The sequence below is a fragment of the Lutra lutra genome, chromosome 16 (genome assembly GCF_902655055.1).
Source record: "Lutra lutra chromosome 16, mLutLut1.2, whole genome shotgun sequence".
Classification (NCBI taxonomy): domain Eukaryota; kingdom Metazoa; phylum Chordata; class Mammalia; order Carnivora; family Mustelidae; genus Lutra; species Lutra lutra.
Genome location: NC_062293.1, coordinates 1043918 through 1067589, shown reverse-complemented (window position 1 = coordinate 1067589; position 23672 = coordinate 1043918). Strand labels below are relative to the sequence as shown.

At 59.4% G+C, this 23672-nt stretch overlaps 3 protein-coding genes across 13 annotated transcripts; 2 read left to right on the top strand and 1 right to left on the bottom strand.

Moving 5' to 3' along the window:
* Positions 1 to 9588: 9588 nt before the first annotated feature.
* On the bottom strand, positions 9589 to 13418 carry ALYREF (Aly/REF export factor). The gene is made up of 6 exons (XM_047708712.1): positions 13110 to 13418; positions 12566 to 12697; positions 10958 to 11105; positions 10284 to 10347; positions 10028 to 10205; positions 9589 to 9957 (listed from the first exon to the last, which is right to left on the bottom strand). The coding sequence occupies exons 1-6, from the start codon at positions 13344 to 13346 to the stop codon at positions 9943 to 9945; spliced, it is 774 nt and encodes a 257-aa protein (XP_047564668.1). The 5' UTR covers positions 13347 to 13418; the 3' UTR covers positions 9589 to 9942.
* A 52-nt stretch (positions 13419 to 13470) lies between these two features.
* Positions 13471 to 18777, top strand: ANAPC11 (anaphase promoting complex subunit 11). Of its 11 annotated transcripts, XM_047708698.1 has the most exons (5): positions 13491 to 13624; positions 14032 to 14180; positions 14338 to 14457; positions 15311 to 15400; positions 18467 to 18777. In XM_047708698.1, the coding sequence occupies exons 3-5, from the start codon at positions 14349 to 14351 to the stop codon at positions 18610 to 18612; spliced, it is 345 nt and encodes a 114-aa protein (XP_047564654.1). In that variant the 5' UTR covers positions 13491 to 13624; positions 14032 to 14180; positions 14338 to 14348; the 3' UTR covers positions 18613 to 18777. The 11 variants fall into 11 exon arrangements, with proteins under 11 accessions (XP_047564650.1, XP_047564651.1, XP_047564655.1 ...); XM_047708694.1 differs by lacking the exon at positions 14032 to 14180 and having other exon boundaries at positions 13471 to 13624; XM_047708699.1 differs by lacking the exon at positions 14032 to 14180 and having other exon boundaries at positions 13486 to 13529.
* Positions 18778 to 21075: 2298 nt separating this feature from the next.
* NPB (neuropeptide B) lies at positions 21076 to 22158 on the top strand. Its single transcript, XM_047709239.1, has 2 exons — positions 21076 to 21472; positions 21608 to 22158. The coding sequence occupies exons 1-2, from the start codon at positions 21230 to 21232 to the stop codon at positions 21734 to 21736; spliced, it is 372 nt and encodes a 123-aa protein (XP_047565195.1). The 5' UTR covers positions 21076 to 21229; the 3' UTR covers positions 21737 to 22158.
* Positions 22159 to 23672: the final 1514 nt, after the last annotated feature.

The window sequence follows — 23672 nt, the reverse complement described above, 5'->3', positions numbered from 1 at the left end:
TGGGCCTGCCTTGGAGGTGGCCCCCAACATGCACCAGAGGAGAGAGGAGGGTATGACGAGCCCAGGGCGCCTGCCGTGTAGCCTCCACAGTTAGCCTAGGGCCCGCCTTGTTCCCCCGCGCCGGCTGCTGGCTGGAAGCAAACCTCAGAGGTTATTTCCACCGTGAATATTTCGGCACATATTTATTTCAAAGGAAGGGAATCCTTTCTGGGGAGAGCCACAGCCCCAGTATCCGCCCTGGTCACGTGTCTACCACTGTGTAACGAACCACCCAAAGTGGAGGGGCTTGGAGCTGTGATTTACAGCTCTCTCTGCTATTCTGTGGGCTAGGTGAGCTCCGCTGGGGCCCTCCTGCCGCTGCCGTCAGATCAGGTCCACGCCGGGGCCCCATCGGGTTGCGCTCAACAGAGGCTCCCGGCCCCAGGCCCTTCCACGAGACTCCTGTGGGATTTGGGCCGCTGGATCCAAGAGCAGATGTTCTGAGAGGCCTGTTCCCAATCTCTGTGTGAGCCCACGGGGGCTTCCAGAGACCAGACTCCTGCTGCTTTTCATGGGTCAAGCAACTTGAGCCAGCGCAGGTCTAAGGGCTGGGAGTCAGATCCCACCCTCTCAATGGGAAGAAAAGTGAAGACTGTGTCCCTCTAATAGGACCAAATGACGCACGTTCCTCTCCAGTTAACACGCTGCCTGACAGGACCCCCGAAAGTCTTCACTTTGGCGTCAGCTCAGGGTGCAGGTGAGAGTGAGGCTGTGGTGTGACTTATCTTAATTTGGAAATTGGGGCTCAGGACCCAGAAGCCCTGCCCCGCAGCACCAGATAAACCATCCCATTTCAGTCCCTGACCTGCACAACCTGTGAGTGTGATAGAAAATGATGTTTGCGGGGCACCTGGGTGGCTCAGTGGGTTAAAGCCTCTGCCTTCGGCTCAGGTCATGATCTCAGGGTCCTGGGATCGAGTCCCGCATTGGGCTCTCTGCTCAGCAGGGAGCCTGCTTCCCCCTCTCTCTCCGCCTGCCTCTGCCTGCTTGTGATCTCTGTCAAATAAATAAATAAAATCTTAAAAAAGAATACTATACCTACCAAAGTTAACAATGCTTTCTTAGTATCAACAAATGTTAAGTGTTCAATTTTTCCATCTCAAAACTTTTTTTTTTTTAATTTTTTTTTAGATTTTATTTAGGGATGCCTGGGTGGCTCAGTTGTTACGCGTCTGCCTTCGGCTTGGGTCATGATCCTAGGGTCCTATGATCGAGCCCTGCATGGGGCTTCCTGCTCAGCTTCTCCCTGTGCCTGCCACTCCTGCTGCTCTGTGCTCTCTCTTGCGCTCTGTCAGATAAATAAATACAATCTTAAAAAAACGAAACCAGGGGTGCCTGGGTGGCTCAGTGGGTTAAGCCGCTGCCTTCAGCTCAGGTCATGATCTCAGGGTCCTGGGATCGAGTCCCGCATCGGGCTCTCTGCTCAGCAGGGAGCCTGCTTCCCCCTCTCTCTCTGCCTGCCTCTCTGCCTGCTTGTGATCTCTCTCTGTCAAATAAATAAATAAAATCTTTAAAAAAAAAAAAAAAAACGAAACCAAAAACAACTCTTGTTCAAGCTGGCCTGTCCACATCAGGATCGAGACGGGGTCAACACGGTGCACTTCGGCAGTGTGTGGCTGAAGTGTTTTTTCTCATGCACCTGTCTGAAACCAGCCAGATGTCCCACAGTTCAGTTAAATTCTGGCGTTTTCTTTTTTTTTTTTTTTAAAGATTTTATTTATTTATTTGACAGAGATCACAAGTAGGCAGAGAAGCAGGCAGAGAGAGAGAGAGGAGGAAGCAGGCTCTCCACTGAGCAGAGAGCCTGACGTGGGGCTCGATCCTAGGACTCTAGGATCATGACCTGAGCCAAAAGCAGAGGCTTAACCCACCGAGCCACCCAGGTGCCCCAATTCTGGCGCTTTCTGGAGGTAGCCCAGACCTGCAAGTTGAGGGCTCAGTCCCACGAGGCTCCCCCTACTTCAGATGCCAGACGTGGGTCAGGTCCGCAGGCTGCCCATGGTTTTGCTGGCCAATTATAAACACAAGGGGCTCTTTCTGGGGAAAGCAACAGCCACAGCGCCATTATCTGCCCTGTTCATGTATCTACCACTGTGTAAGGAAACACCCAAAGTGGAGGGGCTTGACCACTCCTCAGGTTTGAAAACTTGCTAAAACAAGTCACAGAACTTGGGAAAGTGCTTTACTTACAATGACTGGTTTGTGATAAAGGATGCAACACAAGAATGGCCAATGACCACAGATGTCTCTGATGAGGCATGGGGTCAGGGGCTGTAACTTCCTTGCCTTTCTCCAGGTGCACCACCCTCCCAGCACCTCCAAGGGTTCACCAACCCAGAAGCTGAACCCCATCATTTAGGGGTTTTTATGGAGGTGTCATTAAAAAAGGCACAACTGATTAAATCATCAGCCATTGATGATGAACTCAGTTTCCAGCCCTGCTCCCCTCCCCAGAGGTTGGGGTGGGATGGGGCTGAACGTCCCACTCCTCTAATCACGGCTTGGTCTTGCTGGTGACTGGCCCCCACCCTGGAACTATCCAGGGGCCCCAAAAGTCATCTCATCAGCACAGACCCTGGTGTAGTTGGTTGAAAGTTTTTATTTTTTACTTTATTTTTTTTGAAGCTTTTATTTATTTATTTGACGGAGAGAGAGACACCACAAGTAAGCAGAGCAGCAGGCAGAGAGAGAGGGAAGCAGGCTCCCCGCGGAGCCCAGAGCTTACGAATAACAAAACCTACTCCAGTTGCTCCGGAAACTCCCACGGACTTAAATCCCCGTCTCCTGTCTCGGTGAGAGGAGCTGGGGGCTCCAAGGCAAGTACCACAAAGTTAGGAGAAGCTAAGAAGATGACCCGCGATGTCAAAGGCGACAGGAGGACCTGTCATAGGTTCCTGATGGAACAAAAAACAGCTACCATAGGACCAAATAAATATCCTTGAGTTTATGCTGATATAAATATCCAAACAAATGGTTAGAAATGGTTGTTCTTAGGAAGGGATTCCAACTGAAGGGTGGGCACCTGGGGGCTCAGGTCATATACTGCAGTCCTGGTCCAGCCACACATCAGGCTCCCCGCTCAGCGGGAGGCCTGCTTCTCCCTCTGCCTCTGCTGCTCCCCCTACTTGTGCTCTCTCTCTCTCAAATGAATGAATAAAATCTTTTAGAATAAAAGTTGAAGGAATGAGGGGAATAAAGTAAAGTATTTTAAAAATAAAATAAAGACCCACCACCGGACAGCACCAGGATAATGTTTGCATGACGCAGAGCCTAGAGACACAGGGAAGCACTTCCCCTCGCAGTGTCTCCGTCAGGTAACTGTGGGTCACAACGTGGAGTGGTGACTGGACCATAGACACCCAGGCAGCTCCCACCTGAACCAAGTGAGCAAGGCCGCCTCACCGAGAGCCAGCCAGACTGCTGTCCTGTGCCCCACAGGGTGTGCTGAGTGGGAACAGCCCGTTAGCAGGAAAGCACAACCCTGGTCTATTCATAAGGAAGTGAGACAATCCCCTACAGCATCAACCTTCAGAAGTGTCACGGGCAGGAAAGATAAGGAAAGGCTGAAGCACTCCCCGTCTGAGAGGGCTACAGATGCCGAGAGGTCTGCGGCCTGGGTCCTCCTTTCCATGTGGGTGGGAAGAGCACACAGGACACCAGCTGTCTGGACAGCCGGCTAAATCGAATCGGGTCTGCAGTTCAGAGAACGGCATTTTGTCATAGTCAGTGTCTGATCATGTAAAAGAGCATTTTTGTGGTTTTTGGTTTGCTTTGGTTTTTAAGAGAAGGCATGGGGGAGGGGCCCAGAGGCTGAAGTGGAGGCCCTGCTGAGCACAGAGCCCTACCAGAGGCTGGATCTCACCACCTGAGAGCACGACCCCAGCCGAAACCAAGAGTCGGGCACTTAACTGACAGAGGCACTCGGACGCCCCAAGAATATCCTTGTTTTTATTTTTATTTATTTATTTATTTTAAAGATTTTTATTTATTTATTTGACAGAGAGATCACAAGTAAGCAGAGAGGCAGGCAGAGAGAGAGGAGGAAGCAGGCTCCCCGCTGAGCAGAGAGCCCGATGTGGGGCTCAAACCCAGGACCTGGGATCATGACCTGAGCCGAAGGCAGAGGCTTAACCCACTGAGCCACCCTTTTATTTTTATTTATTTACATGTTTTTTGTAATGTGATAGACGTTTATGAAGTGAAGATACAGAAGACGCTCTCAAGAGTGAGAGGGGTCCCAACAGGGTTTGCCCTATTTTTTTTTTTAATATCCTTCTTTTTTTTTTTTTAAGATTTTATTTATTTGAGAGCGAGCGAGCAAGAACACAAGCAGGGGGGAGGAGCAGAGGCAGAGGGACAAGTAGACACGCTGAGCAGAGAGCCTAATGCAGGACTCGAACCCAGGACCCCGGGATCATGACCCAAGCCAAAGGCAGACGCTCTAACCGACTGAGCCACCCGGGCGCCCCCAAATATCCTTGTTTTTAAAGAAACGCACACAGAAGGGTTTGGGTAAAGTGGCCGCACGCTGCACTCCGTCTCCATCAGTTCCGATTAAAAAAGTGGAATGCCAGCATCTGGGAGTCTGGCGAGAAGCCATGGGAACTCCTTGTACTATTCTCACTTCGTTCCTATAAATCTGAACATCAAAACTACAAAATAACAGCTAAGGACCTTCACAGTTAAACAGAGAAACCGGCGGCCGCCAACGGAATGACAAGGCTGGGACCGACAGACACAGGCACCGTGGCGCCGCTGGGAGTCCGCTTCTGCAACTCACGGAGCGCAGGCCCCAGGGAGGGAGAGGGGAGGGAGAGCAGACGCGATTCTGGTCTTCGCGCAGCTGGAGCGCAACATTCATCCCATCCAACAAAGTCAACCGTTCAAACGCACGGCTGGGCGTGGTGCGTGCGTCACAGGTGCTCCGGCGCCAGTGCTCCGCCAGTGCTCCCAGGTGGCGCCCAGGGAGGCGCGTCAAAACTGTGAGAACTGTGCAATCCAGACTCTTCTGTCTTTCTTAAGGATAAGGATGATAAAGAGAAAAATGCAGGCGAAACCACAGGGAGATACCTCTTTGTACCAGATGATGGCTGAGGTAGGTGGACAGGGCACACTGGCAACCTTGTGCGGGCCGGTGAGGGTGCGGGAGGGCGCAGCTGCCCGCCGACCCCAACTCCCATCCTAGAGGCACATGTTCTGCAAGACCGTGTGCACACTCCCAGCCTCCCGTGTCCCAAGTAGCTCAAGTGCAGGCCCACCGCGCAGTGCGGAAACAAAGCGTCAGTCCTCGCCGGGTTCTCGCAAGACACTGAAGTGTGAATTTCGTGCTAGTGAGCGGGTCTACCTGGAAAGCATGACACCAAGTGAGAGGACCAGAGACAGAGGGTCACGCATGTATGATTGCCTTTATATGCCATGTCCCAGACCGGCGTGTGCCGGAACAAGGGGAGGAGTAGGGAGTCACTGCTAGTGGAGTTTCTTTTTGGGGTGATGAAAATATTCTGGAACTTGAATGAGCTGTTGGACTGTGACCCTGTTAATGTGGTAAAGTCACTGTAAAATTAAAATTCTACCTTCCAAATGGTCAACTTTATGGTATGTCAATTTTATCTCACTAAAGCTGTCATTTAAAAAAAGCCCAGTAGGAGCATCCTGGTGGCTCAGTGTAGAGCATGTGACTCTCGATCTCAGGGTTGTGAGTTCGAGCCCCATTGGAGGGTAGAGGGGACTAAAAAAATAATAAAAATAAAAAGTACAATAAATAGGGGCGTTTGGGTGGCTCAGTGGGTTAAGCCTCTACCTTTGGCTCGGGTCATGGTCCCAGGGTCCTGGGATCCAGCCCCGCATTGGGCTCTCCACTCAGTGGGGAGCCTGCTTCCCCCTCTCTCTCTGCCTGCCTCTCTGCCTACTTGTGATCTCTGTCAAATAAATAAATAATCTTAAAAATAAAAAATATGTAACTAAGAATGCCTGCAGAACCTGGGTCTGGAGAGCACTGGGAGGCAGTTCTGTTTGTACCGTCACCCTCTGTGCTGACTGAATGTGTTAAGCTTTTTTTTCTTTTTCTAAGATTTTATTTACTTGACAGAGAGCGAGAGTGCACAAGCAAGGGGAGAGGCAGAGAGGGAAGCAGGCTCCCGGCTGAGCAGAGAGCCCAACGCAGGACTCGATCCCAGGACCCTGGGATCATGACCTGAGCTGGAGGCAGACATTTCACCGACTGGACCACCCAGGCGCCCCTATTTTTATTTTATTTATTTTTTTTTTTTAAAGATTTTATTTATTTGACAGCGAGAGATCACAAGTAGGCAGAGAGGCAGGCAGAGAGAGAGGAGGAAGCAGGCTCCCTGCTGAGCAGAGAGCCCGATGCGGGACTCAAACCCAGGACCCTGAGATCATGACCTGAGCCAAAGACAGAGGCTCAACCCACTGAGCCACCCAGGTGCCCCAGGCGCCCCTATTTTTAAAGTGACCTCTACTTCCAACATAGGGTTCAAATCCATGACCCCAAGATCAAAAGTCACACACTCCGTCAATGGCTCCGGCCGGGCACCGATATCCTGTGTTCACCCCCCAGGCCAGTCTGTCCCGCATCGGAGCAGATGTCTGAGGGTAGGGATTTGTCTTGCGCTCGCTGCTGTGTCCCTGGCTCGTGAGGACGGTGCTTGCCATATGAGTAAATAAGTTTTCTTTAAACTCAAAAATAGAAAGATCAGTTGACCAGGTTTCCAGGAGGATGAGATCTGCACGGAAAGCCCGGTGGTGAGGGAGGCCCAGGCCCTCCACAGCTGTTTCTCCATGTCTGCAGCCCCGACTGGAGAGCGGCGCCAAGTCTGCGTTCCCACGGTTAACTTCTATCACAGGTGTGAGACTGTATCACAATTTCTCACTTTTGATCCCTGTGTCAGGCTCGCAGCTCCCTGAAGAACCAAACTCCTCACTCTGCAGACATGTGCGGACACACAGAGGTGAGAGGGCCCCGAAGGACATTGGCGAAGGGCCACCGCGGTCATCGACTGGCCCGCCGCCTGTTTCCTGCAGTCCGCAAGCAGAGGCCTGGCGCTTGTTCCAGGACGCTCGGTAACACACATCTTTGCTCAACTAACCAAGAGCCTCGGACACGCCAGCAGCTGGCTGGCTCCTCGCCACACGGGCCATCTGACGACAGGTCCGGCCCAGGTGCTCTGAGTCCTGCAGCCAGTCCGCCGTTCCTCCTCAGAGCAACTGAGACAGGCCAAGCAGATCCCGTACCCATTTCTGGGCCAAGCACTGAGCTTCTGTGTGGACCGCTGGCCATGAAGAGGGCTGGTCAGCATCCACATCCGGGCTAAGGGGCGGCCGGTCCAGCCGCGTGGCTCTGAGGGGCACTGGCTAATGGCAGTTCAGCGTCTGAGCAAAAAATGTGCGGGAGAAAAACATGTAAAACCCCCAAGTTTTATTTCATCTTTCACTCATTTAACTGGTATTTTGGGGGATAAAGAGTGCTGGCCGTGCACCTGGCACTATCCTTTCGGTGACCAATTCCCCAGCTTGCCTTGGATCACGGGTGCCGTCTCTGCACACAGCACCCCCCTTTCCCTCTCAGGAGCATCCCTGTATAGACAGTTACAGGCTCCTCCAAATCTTGGAAGTAAAACGAGGTTTCCTGGGGTGCCTGGGTGGCTTACTGGTTGGGCATCTGCCTTCGGCTCACGTCATGCTCCCAGGGTCCTGGGATGGAGCCCCGCGCTGGGCTCCCTGATCAGCGGGGAGTCTGCTTCTCCCTCTTCCACTACCCCTGCTTGTGTTCCTTCTCCTGCTATCTGTCAAATAAATAAAATCTTAAAAAAAAGTAAGATGAGGTTTTCTGTCCCACAAATGAAGAAGTCAAGGCTCAAAGCAATCAAGGCTGCTCCCAGCCTGTGCGGACGCACACAGCACCCACCCCCTCGGACTTGCCAAATTTCAGGGTATTCTTATTCAGTCACCCCTCCCCACCCCACTCTCTCCCCAGCTCCTGCAATGTCACTGCCTCCAGTTTCTCCTGTCACCTTCCTGGGTCACACCACTGGCCACTGCTTTGCTAGTGTCTGCCTGTCACCAGCTGCTAAACTGGCAACGTCCAGCTCCCAACACCCGTGGGATGCCGGTTGGCGTCTCTCCGGCCTCCTAGATCCCACCCTGAGCGCCGCCCCTTCCCCTACTTTCCTCTTGTGCCTTTCTCTCCACACATAGCACCTTCAGCCACGGCTCCAGTGCCTCTGAGCTACCACCCCCCTGCCTCCCCATCCCAGCGGCCAGCAGCAGCAGCACCTGTGGCCTCTGGCCCAGGCCACTTTCCCCCTCCAGCAGGTGTGCTCAAGCAGCCCGCCACCTCTCCGACAGCCTGACAGCCGTCTCCCTACCCAGCACATGGCTGCTCTGCGGACACCACCTCCCAGGGCCCTGCTGTGCCTGGGTCACGTGACCTTGATCCCATCCCGCCCTCGTGGCCACAGCAGCCAAGGTCAGGCACGTGCCAATCCCTCCCTATGACACTGGGCTCCTCCACGGCTGAGCCGGGTTGTGCCAGTCACCTTTCCGTCCAGTTCCTGGTATGGGCAGGCCGTTCAAGTGGCAGCTGCTGCCTCCGTAGCAACAGCGCCAGGACTGGCAGTTCAAGGCACCACGGCCAACGTGCAAGCCGACCCCGGAGCTGACTGAGCTACAGGGCGCACCTTGGCCGGTCCTTACACTGCCACACCATCCCTCCCAGCCACGCAGCTCTGTGCTCCGCAGCCCCCTGCCTCCCCGGGCCTCTCCTCTCCGTGGAGGCCACTGCCCTCCAAGCGCCTACTGCACCCGGAACTGTGCTCGGGGGCCACAGAGCGGGGGCCCTTAGGTCTCACTGGCTTCCAGGCACAACTGCGCCCTGGGCACCGCCTCCAGAGAGGGCGGGAAACCCTGAGGACCGCAGTGTGGTCTCCCTACCCAGCCTCCCAGGACGGGGATCTCAGCCTCTTCCGAGCAGCATGGCCGGGCACGGGAGCAGAGGCAAGTGGCCAAGTGACAGCGCCGGCCTGCTCTCTTCTGTCCCAGAGGGGTGCAGGTGGGGCACCTGCCGGCCCTCCCTTCCAGATCTGTGTGCGTCAAACTCGCCTCTGCCACAGCCCCCCTAGCGTTTCACCCAGAACACAATTAAGGGCGCACTTTCTGGCTTGCTCCTGCTTTGAGGTGAGAGAAAAACAGGAAAGGGTTATGGTGCAAAGTCAGAACTGCTGATCCATGCTTCTGACAAGCAGAACTCCAGGAGGAGAGGGACAGCCTGGCCTGGTCATGTGAAGTCTGGCAACAACACGGCATCCCTGGGGCCTCCTCACGTCACACTGCAGGCAGTGGTGGTGGCCGTTCCCATGTCCTCCCGCCCACCTGATGGGAGAGGATGGGAGAGGACGGAGCTAGGACGGCAGAGCAGAGACGGGCAGCAGCAGTCACCCTCCCGGAGCACTGACTCCCGGGGCCTGACGGGACCGCTCCCTGTGCGCTCAGTCAGGCCCAAGGAAGGACTGCAACGGGGACGAGTCACATGGCTCCAGTTCCACACACATCTCTGTTTTATTATGGCAAAGGTGAAAACACCACCTTCCCACAACGCCAACCGGTAACATTTATCCCAAAAATAACTCAGTACAAAACACAGCTGTTTCAGATTTAAAAAACAAAAACAAAAAAACCCCAGAAAAACCCAAAACAAAACAAAACAAAAAAAGGAAAGAAAAAAAAAACAAAACAAAACAAACCTTTACATGAGTTTTTAAATCCTATTTTAAAACATAAAAGAAACAAATCCATCATTGGCCGCACAGCCCCAGTCCACCGCCCCCTCCCAGCCAGGGGCACGGAGGAGACGTCTGGGTCCTGCTCCACGCCAGGATCTGCCGCGCTTTAGCTGGTGTCCATCTGAAACACAGCAAGTGCTCGCTCAGCAGCCGCCCCGTGCCCCCTGCCCCTCCCCCGGCCCGGGACTTACCCTCGCGTTATAAGCGTCCAGCTGGGCGTCCAGCTCCTCTGCAGAAAGCTGCTGCTTTGAATTCCGGCCCGTGCCTCTGCCCCTGCCCCGGCTTCCTCCACGGGTGCCTCTTCGGGTGCCGCCGCCGCCACCAAAACCCCCAGAGCCGCGGTTTCTGGTCATCCCGCCTCTGTTCACACTAGCGAGGAAGAGGGAATCACTCTCCGGACGCAGAAAGGCCTGCGGGCCCACACAGCGCCCCGGCCCCGGCGCTCACCTCTGTGCGGGTCTCCGCTGCGTGTCGATCTGTGACGTGACGAGCTGGATGTTCATGGGGCGGCCTGCGGCAGAGAATACAAGAGGCGCCCCGGTTAGAGGGCCCTGAGATGCGCCGACGGGCGCCACGGCCTGGTCCCCATGCAAGCACCGGCAAGGGGCTGTGTGTGTCCCGGTGCTCCCGACAAGGGGAGAGGCCGAGCGATACTGGCGGGAGAACGAGGGGCTGCCAGGGACAACCCCGCCAAGGACCGCCTCCTCGCTCCTTCTCAGTCCAGGTGACGTGGGTGTCTGGTCAGGTGTCCGGGGCGCTCGTGGGTGGAAAGGTGTGGGTGGCCTGACGGAAGAAGAACCGGTACCTTTGTCTTTACGACTACAGCCCCGCACTCGGAGCTGTACTATGGCGGTTCTGAGAAGGCTTCACAGAAGTGAGTCTTCCGGAAGGAGCTGAAGGAGGGGAGGGATGTAGCTCGCTGGATGGGGGTTCACAAGAGGTTGGTCCCGATGTGTGGGGCAGCATGAGAGGTGGCAGAATGGAAGAGAGAGACAAAGGGGCGAATGCAAAGTGTCCTCGGCCACAGGGGAAGGCATACTCCTGCACGGACAGCTGCCAGCCCCAGACCGCACAAACGAGACGCAGCCCTGCCATCATCCTGGGTCCAACCGCAGACGCACCATCCAGGGGGACCCCGTTGTATTGCTTCATAGCTTTCAGGGCGTCTGCCTTCCGTTCAAAGTGCACGTCGGCGGTTCCTAAACTGCGCCCGGAGCGGTCATAGTGCACAGCCGCCTTCTTCAGGGTCCCGAATTCAGCGAAGAGCTCCTGGAGGCCGGGAAGAGCAGCTGTCAGCCAAGTGGCTTCCCTTCGGGTGGCCCAGGGCACTCCCCGGGCATGTGAGCTGCTCTGGGGTCGTTTCCCTGGGCGGCAGACACGTAGGGGGGGCAGGGCAGTGGTAGGGGAAGGGAGGGGCAGATGGGACAGCAACTTCCCGGAGCAGCTGGGCCTGAGGGCTCCTGCCAGCGCGGGGACCTTACATCTGTCCCAGGATGCAGGTAAAGGACCACAGAGCCCACCAGTGAAGGGAACAAGATTAAGTCCCTATCTTCTTCAACAGAGGAAAACTGACAACACACCCAAGGACTGTGCCAAGAAACAGCAAAGGCCAAGATCACAGAGCAAGGGATGCTATCCGACATGTGGACATGTGGACCAGCTCACAGGGCCCGTTGATTCGGGAGCCCTGACCCAGCCCCTCCCCCAGGGCAGATTCTGGCTCACCTTTCCCTCTCCTCCTACTCAAGCCTGCCGCAAAGGCTGAAGTCAAGCGTTGCCATGGAAACTGCCCTGACCTCAGGCAGGCTGGGAGTTGGAGAGGGAACCCAGAGTGTGGGGCTACTCCGGCCGCAGGCACACAGCGGGAAGTGGAGTTCACCAAAAGCGGTTTCCAGTGGATGCCAGAAACCACCTTAAAAAAAGTGTTGAGACACCGTGAGTGCTCACCGGCCTTGCTCTGTCCTCCCACGGTAGTCAAACAGCTGGGCTCGGGGAAACTGAACCCAGGAAGGCCCAGCACCCTGACCCAGCCATCTCTGGGACTGATCCCCAAGATGTCTTTACTTAATCAGAAAACAAGTAAATATGCCTTTAAAATCTACATGCCTTTGAAATTCAAACAAAAAACTCAACAAAAATAAAAAATCCCCAAAAAACAGAAAACAAAACAAAACAACAAAAAAAGAAAACAAAAAGAAAAAGCAGCTTCAAGCAAAGCTGAGTCTGAAAATCATGCCACTGAAAAGACCAGGGGAAGAACGAGGCCCAAGTCCCGTAAGACCCGAGCCGGGGTTCGAGGCACAGCGAGCCCCCTCCTGCGCTCTGCACACTGACTTCCACAGAAGAAGATCCTTCTCCTCCCGACGACATTACAACCAGGAGGAAATAAACAAAACGGACGCCCTAGGTGCGGCCGCGACCCAGGGAAGGCGCCCACTAGGCTGGTCTTCCCCGCTGGGAACTGACCGCTCCGGCAGAGCGTCTTCGTGCGCAGGCGCATCCGCAGAGCAGCCGCTCCCCACGTTCAGCTGGGGCGGGCCTCCCCACACGCTGAGCTGCCTGCGGGACTGGCACCTGCGGCCCAGCCTCTGCTCCGCACTCCTGCACCCCTTAGAGGGGCCGGGGCTAGCCCTGCGGCCCCAGAGGGCTCACTGTCCCCAGCCGGGCACATCCCAAACAGGACCAATTCGGCGAGGGCAACTGCTCACCGCGACACTCCCGCCCCTCACCTGAATGTCAGCGTCGGACACTCCGAAATCCAGGTTGGACACCAGCAGTTTCCCCCCAGTCTCGACGCCTGCGCCGCCCCCGAAGCCGCTGTCGAACAGGTCATGCTGCCACTTGTCCGGAAGCTGTTTCGGCTGGAGGGGAGACGCAAGAACAGACACCGACCGTGAGCGTCTCTCCGGGGCTCTCGCCCTCCCGGGCAGGGCGGCGCACAGTCTGCGCGGAGACCCGCAGCTCGCCCCTTCCCGCCCACGCCGCCGCCGACCCGGAGGGACCCCACGCTCCCGCGGCTCCGCGGCCCCCTTGGACCAACTTCCCGCCGCCCGCGCGGCCGCGCCCAGCGTCCGCTTGGCCGCCGCCGCCACGAGGCCCGGAGCCCAGCCGAGACAAAGGCCGGAGGGTCTCCGCCTCCCAGGCCCGGGTCCGCGCGACCTCCGCGCCCCGCCGGCGCCCGCGCCCACCGGCCCGACGCGGCCTGCCGTGCTCCCCGCCGCGCGCCGCCCGGCCGGCCCGCTCCCCGCCGCGGGCCGCCGCCGCCGCACTCACCCTGCTGTAGGGCGCCGGCCGGTTCCTGCCGCCGCCGCCTGCCGCGCCGCGGGCGATGGCCGGCCGGTTCCGGATGGGCCCGCCGCCTCGGTTCACTCGCGCGGCGGCCTGCGCCCCGCCGCCACGGCCGCCCTGGGAGCCGGCCCTGCCGCGGCCCCGGCCTCCGCCGCGGCCACCTCGCTGGCTCCGGTTCAGCTTAATGATGTCGTCCAAAGACATGTCCATTTTGTCGGCCATGGCGGGCGCGGAATCGGCCTTGGCTCGAGCCCGCGCGTCAGCACGCCGGTGCGTCACTTCCGGGGCCGCGCGGTGTCTTCCGGTGCCGAGGCCTTGGAGAGGTCGGAGATTGGCTGTGAGTGCACGGCGGGGGCGGGGCGGCGCGTGCGCGCTAGGGAGCGAGTTCGGCGGGCGCTCTGGAAGGTGCCGGGCAGTGGCCGCGGTCGTTTTTATACCTTCCCGCGCGGGCGCTGCCAACGGAAGGCGGGGGGGGGCAGCGCGCGGTCAGGCCGGCGGAGGTGGGAGAGCGCGGGGCGGAGCGCGGCCGTTGGGGCGGGACTGGCGCGCCGCCCCTCCCCCGCCTTTTCCCGCCCGTGCCTTGAACCCGCACTTCTCCCTCCGCGCCCCACCCTCCCCCGACACGGTGCGCGCCCCGCCCCGCAGCGTCTCCCCGCGCTCCCGCGCCTTCCGCGACCCTCCTTCCTCGCACTTCACCCTCTCCCCGCGCCTGGTCCCGCCGTGCATCCCCGTCTTCCGCGCTCTTGTGTGGCGGCGGCGGCTCCCCGACCAAAGTCCTTGCTGACCAGGGCCGCAGGCCGAGCGGGCTGAGTGGGTCCCCCCAGGTGGTCAGGTGGGTCGGGGTCTCCCTGTGCCCCCTGACCCGGCCGCACCCCTCCAGAAAGCACCGTGCGGTCCATCTCTGCAGGCACTGGTGGGAGCCCGCGCTGCGCTTCGTGGACGCCGCGCAGACCCTGCCGTCCGTGTAGAGAACCCTGCGGGTGTGGGGAGCCTCGCTCGCCCTCCCAGGGGCGCCCGGGCCCTGCCCCCGCCGCCCTCGCGGACGAATTTGTGCTGGTCGGTCTGGGTTTCTCAGAGCTCTGGCCGCCGTTCCAGCCCCGTGCTGACCGTGGGGATGGGTGACCCTCGGGCTCAGAGGAGCGCCCCTTTGGTACCTAGATGCTGTAGTTGTGCAGACTGAGGTGCCGGGTGATCTCTTTCCCTCTGCCTCTAGGCTCCGCGGCCATGAAGGTGAAGATTAAGTGCTGGAACGGCGTGGCCACTTGGCTCTGGGTGGCCAACGACGAGAACTGTGGCATCTGCCGGATGGCCTTTAATGGCTGCTGCCCGGACTGTGAGTGTCCCCTGAATTCCCTCCCTCTTGAGCTTTGCCTGCTGGCCTGGCCATGACCTCTCGCCAGAAATACCCGCACGAAGTGGCTGGGTTTTGGTGTCCCTTTCCTCAAGGAAAGTTGACAGAGGAGAGCCAGGTGGTTTGGGCCCCATCAGAAGTTTTGTAAGAAAAGTGGTGTCACCACGTACTGTGGTAAGACTCCCCGTGAAGTCTGAGGGGGAGAAAGACATGTTAGAACTCTGTGTTTGGAGATTCTCGAGCGACCAGAACCCGGAATGTTGTAGGGGCACCGCTCGCTTGCCCAGCACACCGGATCACGGTGGGAAAGGGACCTTTCCGCCTCTGCTCCGTGGTTCCGCGACCGTAACTCGGATGCCTGCTGCCGCGTCCGCCAAGTCTCTAAAAGGAACTGACGCTTTTTACAGGCTGTCCCATCACATCAGACAGGACGTGATGATGAGTCCTTAGGGTCTCCCCCATTCCTAGTCCTTGCTCGGACTTGCCCAGGTGTCCGCAGGTGTCCCTTCACTGCGTGGTGTAAGCAGGATCCACGGTTGCTCTGCTCTGCCCTGGGTGTTCAGTGTTAACACAGAACAGGCCCTTCCACCCCCACTCAGCTTTTTCAAGGCGTCTGACCTTTAGCGAAGTTGTCTTGTCTCACAGAGTGCCCCCGACCAGGTTTTATCAGATTTCTTTTTTGTGCTGGTTTTGGATTCATTTTTGTTCCCGTTACGTTCTGTGAAGTAGAAACGCTTTGAATATACTTTTAAGTCAAAAACCAGTTTTTGCACCAGTGCATTTTGGTTTTAGCCAAACCCAAGTGAACTTAAACAGAAGCAAGTTGACCCTTAGGGGCCAAGGGCAGTCCCAAGAGGAAAACAGGACATTGGAGTACTAAAGAGTCCCTGTCCCATGAATGACCAGGCCTTTTGTGTGGGGTCAGGTGAGTGGCCAGAATAATAATAGTGCTTTACTTCTTACAGTGAAATTCAGGTCATTGGATTTCTTTTTTTAAGGTTTTATTCATTTATTTGACAGAGATCACAAGCAGGCAGAGAGGCAGGCAGTGGGGCGGGGGAAGCAGGCTCCCCGCTGAGCAGAGAGCCCGACGTGGGGCTCCATCCCAGGACCCTGAGATCATGACCTGAGCCGAAGGCCGAGGCTCAACCCTCTGAGCCACCCAGGCGCCCCTGCAAATACTACTTCATCTTTTAAGGTTTACTATTTATTTATTTACTCGACAGTGACAGCAAGCGGGGGCAGCAGCTGAGGGAGCGGGAAAAGCAGACTCTCTGAGGAGCGGGGAGCCTGATGTGGGGCCTGCTCCCGGGACCTGGAGACAATGACCTGAGCCGGAGGCAGACGCTTAACCCCACTGAGCCAGCCAGCCAGGCGCCGAGTGCATGTTCTTTAATCTTTACATTTGGTTTGGCTGAAAGGAAATCTCCTCTCCCAGGACTTAATCTGTCCAGATTGACTCAGAGGGGTGGGATGCGAGCTGAGGAGATCACTGGCTGGTTCTGGTTGATGAGGTTTGCTTCACCATGATGCTCAAGATGCGGTCGTAGTGAATCTACTTCAGATCACTCTTAAATGCGTCGCTAGGGGCACAGCAAAGGCCGCGGGAGTCTGGGGGGCACATACATGCAGCTTCCTGAGCAACAGACTTGAGTCTTCTGGAAGGAAGTCCTGGAGGGTACCGCCCTCGACTGGTTGTGGGAGAGTGAGCGGCCAGCAGAGACGCAGGGGTGCGGAGCCCAGCTGCTGCTGTGGCGGCAGGGCCTGTGGCTGGCGTCTGCGTTTGCCGGTGGGCTCTGGTTTTGTGGACGGGGATTTAGGGCATGATCTTCAGACCGAGGTCAAGTTTGAGAGCCAGTCGTCACGTACAAAGTGTTTGCCAAGCCTAGGTGCTGCCTGTGCAGATGAAGGGATGCTGGGTTTCTCTTGCTACAGCTGTGCGCTTGTGAGAAACCCGGGGTGACGGGCGCTGTGATAAACCTGCCCCCAGCCCCAGAGGGCTTTGGGAGTAAAAGTCTTCTTGAGACATGTTTTCATGACGAAGGATTTCCGTCCAGACCGGAGCAAGCACTTGGGTGAGTCACCATCACTGTTCTGTGCTCCTCATGCCTCAGGCAGGCCGTCTGCTGGTGACATTACTGGAAGTGGCTCCTGCCTCTGATGGCCGATGGCCAATGGCCGTGTGGCCTGGGTACTCCCCCATCAGCGGGCCCCGAGGGCATCCCCTGCCGGACTATCCTGCCTTTGCAGGGGACTCTGTTTCCAAGCTGTGTTCTCCTGGACCCAGGAAGGCCCTGGGGGTGGGGGGAGTCATCTCAGCCATCACACCGAGTGGGCACTCCTGGCACAGGGTCCTCCCCCCTGCCACCCCCTGACGGGTGGGGGAGCAGAGTGAGTACAGTAATTCTGTATTTGCCCCAGCGTATAATTTTCTAGTCGTTATGTCATCAAAGTCTCAGGAAGGCAATGATGTTTTGTTATAAAAAGGATTTTTTTAGAAGATTGAAAAACCGGCCCAAACAAGTGGAGAAAAAGGTACAGCGGTGGCTGTCCTGACTTCGTGGGGTGCAGGCATGTGGGGCAGGGGCTCCTTGGGGTCAGGGAGCTGTGCTTGCTCCGTAGACATGGAAGGACACTGAAGAGTCCACATTTGCTGCTGACCTGGTGCCCGTCTGAACCACGGGACTGGGCTCCTGCCCTCCGGAAGTGGCAGGCGCCTCAATGCACCATGTGCCCAGGCCTCTTGTCCAGAAGAGGGGTGACGGGGTGGCCGAGTGCGGCGAGGGTGGCCGAGAGCACCGCCAGGTTCCCAGCTCCTCTGTTGGTGAGGGATGGGCCAAGTGGGACCACTGTGTTGGCTGTGGTATTATTTTGTGGGATCGAGCGTCCTGTGTTTGGTGTCGAGGAGGGATGGTGGTCACAGAAATCCAGAGGCAGACTCTGTTCTGCTAGGAGCTCCCAACTTGGTCTAGGACGTGTGTTGACATAGAGCTGCCGCAGGGACAGGCTGTTCGTTTGTCCCAGCCTTGGCTTGTCTGTCTTGTCCCTTGTGATTGTGCATCAGTGACATCTGATCCAGCTAGTGTTCCAAAGGTGTAGAGGACCCCCAGCGCAGCGATGGGGGGGATGGCACCCCAGGAAGGGTAGAGGTAGCAAGCCACAGCGCCTCAGTGCCCACGGGGACCCTGACACACAGCCTGAGGGGGCCCGTTGTGCTCTGGTGGCACCAGCTGTTTGATGGGATTTTCTTGCTTCTCAGAAATCAAAGGAAATCAGAAATCCCTTTTTCTTCTGATCACAGCAGTGTGGCTGTCCCCCTGTACCCCTCCATGGAGGTGGCATTTCCACGCATGTGGAGTGGAGTGCCAGCAGCATGTGGCCTGACAAAGAGGTGGAGGGTAGCCGCTTGCTCACTCCCGGCTGCTGGCAGGTGGGGCCGTCAGCAGCCCTCCCTTGAAGCATTCTGGGTCCCTGCCATCTAGAGAGGAACCTCCCAAGGCCCCAGCTCTCCTACGCCTGGTCGGAAGGAATAGTTCCCTGTTCAGAGGGGTGGCTCTTTAGTGGTGGCGGTGGTGCTGGGGGTGTCCCTAGATAGATTCAGGCTATGACCTTGGTGTTCCAGGTGAAGTGGCAGAGCTGTGGTGTGCCTGTAGATGGGCCCGGAACCTGGAGGTGGGGACTATGGGCTCGGCCTGCGCCCCGCTGCAGCTGAGCACCCCCTCGCAGGGGAGGACAGAGTGAGGGCTGCGCTTGTGGGCCTTGTGTGCATGTGCGTGCGTGCGTGCGTGTGTGTGCGCACACCACACACTGTGCTCACACTCCTGATTTCTGTCTTTTCTGAAACATGAGGTGTGAGAGGCCCTGCACACAGGCGCCCTTGGGCTGCTGGGGCTGGGCAGGTGCCGGACACCCAGGGGTCCCGCGCCCCGTCTCTGCCCGGCACGTGGGCTGCCCTGTGTGACTGGCCTGGTGCTCTTGCCCCCTCCCGCAGGCAAGGTGCCGGGCGACGACTGCCCCTTGGTGTGGGGCCAGTGCTCACACTGTTTCCACATGCACTGCATCCTCAAGTGGCTGAACGCGCAGCAGGTGCAGCAGCACTGCCCCATGTGCCGCCAGGAGTGGAAGTTCAAGGAGTGACCCCCCTGTCCCTGCCCGGGGCTGGCCGGCTGCGCGCTTCTCTGGCAACAGCCCCCTCCGGGCCGCGACACGCCCGACCCGACTCAACTGGAGCCGCGTTTGTTTTCCTTCAAATGGTGACACTTTTATCCAATAAGCAAAACTCATTAAATTACCTGAACCTTGCTGGAGGCCTCTGTTGCCCGTTTTCTTGGTCCTGACGCTGCCTCGCAGTGCGCTGATAGGAAAACTCATGAGTAAACATCTCGATGTGACGCCGCCAAGGCTCTGAGTCACATCCCCAGGAGGAGCGGGAGCGCAGGATCAGCCAGAAGAGCCAGGGGCGAGAGTGGCTGGCTCTGGGGGCTTGAAAGGCCCCGGGGGTGCAGAGGCCCTGGGGCGTGCATGTGTACCAACGGGAAATGGAACACCAGTGGCTCAGAGGCCTGTGGCCTGTCATCTGGCCTCTCACCTGCTCAAAGCTGGGGACCACCTCGCAGACCAGTCTGTGGGACTCTGACTTGGCACAGCTGGCGGCTGCTGCCTGTAGTGCCTTTCACTGACAGGCCATCCCTGAGCAGGTGCTGGTGGTCTCTCAATCCCTCCTCCCTTATTCTGGCGGGAGGCCAGCTAGAGCGTCTGAGCGGTGACATACCCAGTGTAGGCCATGTTAAGGACATCTGTGTCCCAGGTATCTGAGGTCCTCTACTTGGAGGACAGCCCACGGGAGAGTCCTTTGGGCACCTCTGTCAGTCCACAGCTCCAGGTTGGGGGTGGCTCCTGGGGGCCATGGTCCCAGCCCTGGAAGTCTTGGCTGCTTCTGGACAGACTGCTGCAGGCCGCATGTCCCCATGAGCTGCAAGGAGTCACTCGGCACTGGCTCCTTCCGGTCCGTTCTCAGGGAACAGCCCCTGGGGGTCACTGCCTTGTGGGTGGCCAGCTGCTGAGTGCTCCGATGCTGCTTGTCCTCAGTCCCTGGGGGCAAGACCAGGTAGTGTCCTCCAGGGGCTGGCCTTCTGCTTGGTCACCTCTGGGGCAGCCTATTTCCTGCCTGCATGCAAGTTGTACCCAGAGGGAAGGAAGCCCAGGGGACTTCGCCAGGCTGGAGGTCACATGCCCTGTGTCCAGAAACCCAGCTGCCTGGGCCCCTGAGCTCGGGATCCGACCTGGGGAGGACACACCCAAAGGAAGACACATCGTGTCCAGGATGTTTAGGGGAAGAAGAGGTGCCTGAGCAAGCCCACTGGCCCAAGGCCTCTGGCCCCTGCGCCTGGTGCCCCGCCCCCCACCCTAGGGCCGGGGCTCAGCCTCCAGGGAGCTCCCAGCAGCCCCGCAGACAAACAGGTGTGGGGGCGGCTACTGTGTATTCTTGAGACTTTGCGTCTACAATGTGTCAGGATCCAAGGAATCCCTGGGCGGAGCTCACTGCCCTGTAGGAGTGGGCTGCCCCCCTGCAGAGGGCGGTCCAGGCAGCATGGTAGGCCTCCACTGTCCCTGAGTTTCCAGACCTCACCCCAGCCTGCCCCCAGCCCACCTCCCCTGCCCGGGGTGGGGGGGTTTCTGCTGTGACCCATGACTGCCTGGGGCATCAGACGCTGAGTGCAGCCTGGAACACTTTCCGGCCTTGCCCTTGGGGGTGGCTGCCCTCATTTACAGATGCACTGTCCACTTGCCCAAGGTTGCAGACCCTCCTGTGGGCTGCCTCCCCCCCCCCCCCCCGCCGTTCAGACTCTTCCGCATTTCCTGCCTCCAGCCTGGCCCTGCAGTTGCCCCCCAGGTCCTGTCCACGTGCAGCCAGCTGTCTCCTCCCCGGAACCAGCTCGGGACCCTGCAGCAACTCCGGCACCTCAGCCTGCTCTCCCTCCCCCAGGCCGCAGAGGCTCACACCGCCTGCCTTTGCACTCCCCTGGCTTCCCCTCACTGCCCCCCACCTCCGCCCCGCTTGTGCTCCCTGGTCTTCGCCCTTGAACCAGTGAGGCGCTCTGCTTGCCCTCCTGCCAGCTGTTTTCCCGTTTGGCTGTGGCTCGAGTCGGACTGATTCATCACCCGTTGCACACAGGTGTTCTGAGAGCGCCCACCCCGACAGCAGAACTGGGTGGAAGAAGTCTCTGGGTTCCTGTCAGCTGTCCCTTGGTCTGGTTTCCAGAGGTCAGGCCTGGCCGCGCTGCCCACCTCTTCCTAAAGGACCCCACCAGTAGTGGCCCTATTATAAGTTTCCCCCGTGGGTGTGACACAGAAGGTGGCCCCCAGGCCCACCCAGACTTTGATGTCTCAAGAAGCCTCGGCCCTGCAATCAGTTCCTTTGAGGGCAGGAGCAAGTGTCCCCTGGGCACAGATGTCTCTCTGCAGCCTCTAGGGCCTCTGGGGGAAGGGGTAACTGCGAGGGCTAGGGCGCCCTCGGGGTCCTGGGGGCCGCTCAGTGCCGCCCCCGATGCCCCCTGCTTGCACCGAGGCCGCATCCCGGCAGGACCCAGGGTGGGGGCGTGGGATCCCGCACAGGAGTAGTCCCCGCGCGGGAGGCTCGGCTTCTTGCTGCCCGAGGGGGTCCCGCCCCCGCGCCCCGCGCCGCCAATATAAGGCGGCTGCCGCCCAGGCTCTGAGCCGCGCAGCCCGCCCGCCGCCCGCCGCCCGCGTCCCCATGGCCCGGTCCGCGCCGCTGGTGGCCGCCGCCCTGGCGCTGTGCCTGCTGCTGGCGCCGCCGGGCCTCGCGTGGTACAGGCCGGCGGCCGGGCCCGGCTCCTACTCGGTGGGCCGCGCGGCGGGGCTGCTGTCCGGCTTCCGCAGGTCCCCGCACGCGCGCCGCTCCGAGCCCCCCGGGAGAGCGGGACCCCCGGGCCGGGCGAGCGCCGTCGCCGAGCCGCGCCCCCGCCTGCGGAGCCTCGTGAGTGCGGCCGGCGGGGCTTGGGATGGGGGGTGGGGGGTGGGAGGTCAGGAGGGGTCTGTGGTGCGCGGGGTCGCGGCGCGGGGGGCGCGGGGTCGGGCCCGGGGTGGCCACTCAGCCTCCTCCCGCCCCCAGGCCGCGTGTGTCAAGGACGTGTCCCCGAAACTGCGGAGCTGCGCGCGGTTCCCCGACGGCCGCGCCACCGTCCAGTGCCAGGCGGACGTCTTCCTGTCGCTGCGCGCGGCCGACTGTCGCAGCGCCTGAGCCTCCACCCGGACCCGACCCCGACCCCGCCAGGCGGCAGCGCAGACACCCCAGCGCCTCCCTGCATCCCCGCGCGCCGATCGGCTCCCCAATAAACGAGAAGCGCAGCTGAACTCCGAGTGGGGGCGGGTGGGGCGGGTCCCGCGGTCTGCAGACCCCACTCCGCCGCCACTGTCTGCCCTGGCGGGGGGCAGCCCCCTCACCTCCCGCTGTCGTCCAGTCCCCGCGCTCCCCCGTGTCCTCCAGGAGGCAGCTCCATGTCTGCCCTGAGCGCCGCGGCTGCCCACCACCGGACCCGAGGGGGCCTCTGGCCTAGGACAGCCCCCCCTCCCCCGCCCCTGCCCTGCCTTGGTTCTGGGGTTTCCTGAGGACATGCTCTGCCTTATAAGAGGGGCAACTCCTGCAGTCCCTCCTTTCTTGGTGTCCCCCCAAAACACCTCAAAGTACTAGGCACAGGGCAGTGACTTGGCCTGTTGAAGGAGTGACTAGGCCAGGGAGGGGTGGGGCTGGGGGAGGCAGTCACACCTGCTGCTCCAGGACAAAGCAGGGCACAGCCTCGACTGAGGTGGGGAGCTCTGGACCCAGTCCTCCCTCTGACCCACAGCCAAGCTGGCAGTTCCCACAGCCATGAGGGCCGAGACACAGCTGTGAGGGATTACGGCGCACCCGCACCCGCACCCGCAGGGACCTCCCCTGCCCACGCTCAACTGCCTCCTTTACTTGCGGGCGTCTGGGTTCATTCCCGCCCCAGCCCCGCTGAGGCAGACCTTGAGCTCCCTTCATGGTATGTACTGGGGCCTCCAGTAGGGCTGCGTTTTGGAGGGCAGAAAGGCAAAATGAGGTTCAGAGCCTGCATTGGGGGTGCCCGTCACCCTCCCACCCCCCTCGGGGAGGCCAGGGGGAGTTGGACCCATTGGCCCTCCACTTTGAGGCTGTGGGAGGACCCACAAACCCACTGGCCTGAATGACTGCATCTCCAGGGGCACTGACTTCCCAGAGCCCAGGCCCTGAGCCTCCTCCAACTGTGTCCCTGTGTCCCCCTGGGCTCCCTGGCTGCCGTAGTCCCCAGCTTAGAGGGGCCGCTCCCGTGGCCTCCCACTTCGAGTCAGTGCAGGACTAGCAGCTCCCTCCTCGTGCCCCTGCTCACGGGGCCCTGCTGCCCAGGGCTCCAGGAGTCTGAGTCTTGCCCTCCCTGAAGCTGGGGGCCCAGGAAGGGCCTTGTGCCTCTCATGCACTACCCCAGCTTGGGGAGGGAGGGAGGAGGCTGGTGGCGGCTGCCCAGTCGGGGGCCGGGGTGGCTGAGCATTCACAGTCCCTTTCCTTCCGCTTCCTGCACGGGCTCGGAGTTAGACTCATGACTGGTTACATCGGGAGGAAGAAAAGGACAGACCCACCCGCCAAGGAGAGAAGGACACCAGCCCTCCGATCTCCGCTTCCACGGGGCCAGGCCACAGGTGCGCGGCCTCACCCGGCTCCGCAGCTGAAGGGCAGATGCCCTTCCGGGGGGAGGGGCTGAAAAGACACCATCACAGTCCTCCCCTCTGAACAAAACCAGCCCAACTCTTGCCCCTCCCCGTCCGAAACAAAGAGGCGAGCGGGGTCGGCAGCCCACAACTGCTGGGCTGTTCCCAGTGGCCCTGATCTGGGTGCAGGAGGCCCCGAGATGCTTGGGGAGGACCCAGTCAGGGAGCCAGAGCCAACTCCTTCCCAGATCCGTGGCCCTGTGCCATGCCACGGGGAGCCAGTCTCCCACTGGCCTCGTGACGGGCTCTGGCTGCCCTCCCTCCTTCGTTACAGGCTCTACGGAAGGCAGCCTGGGGCACTGGGGGTCCTAAACTGGGGGGGTTCCTTGCTGCCGGGCTGCCTGCTTCCCCCACCCCTGGGCTCCCCGCCGTGCGTGCGTGGTGGGGAGCAGGGCTACCAGCCAGACGCAGAA

Bases quoted from the DNA above. Each gene is read 5' to 3' on its own strand.
- NPB (XM_047709239.1), top strand. From the start codon at position 21,230: ATGGCCCGGTCCGCGCCGCTGGTGGCCGCCGCCCTGGCGCTGTGCCTG. The intron at 21,473-21,607 runs GTGAGTGCGGCC...TCCCGCCCCCAG, and splicing joins GCCCCCGCCTGCGGAGCCTC to GCCGCGTGTGTCAAGGACGT.
- ANAPC11 (XM_047708694.1), top strand. From the start codon at position 14,349: ATGAAGGTGAAGATTAAGTGCTGGAACGGCGTGGCCACTTGGCTCTGG. The intron at 14,458-15,310 runs GTGAGTGTCCCC...TTGACCCTTAGG, and splicing joins TAATGGCTGCTGCCCGGACT to GGCCAAGGGCAGTCCCAAGA. The intron at 15,401-18,466 runs GTGAGTGGCCAG...CCCCTCCCGCAG, and splicing joins GGCCTTTTGTGTGGGGTCAG to GCAAGGTGCCGGGCGACGAC.
- ALYREF (XM_047708712.1), bottom strand. From the start codon at position 13,346: ATGGCCGACAAAATGGACATGTCTTTGGACGACATCATTAAGCTGAAC. The intron at 10,348-10,957 runs GTGCGTCTGCGG...TCTCTGCCGCAG, and splicing joins CAACGGGGTCCCCCTGGATG to GCCGCCCCATGAACATCCAG. The intron at 10,206-10,283 runs GTGAGCGCCGGG...CTTCCTCGCTAG, and splicing joins CAGCGGAGACCCGCACAGAG to TGTGAACAGAGGCGGGATGA.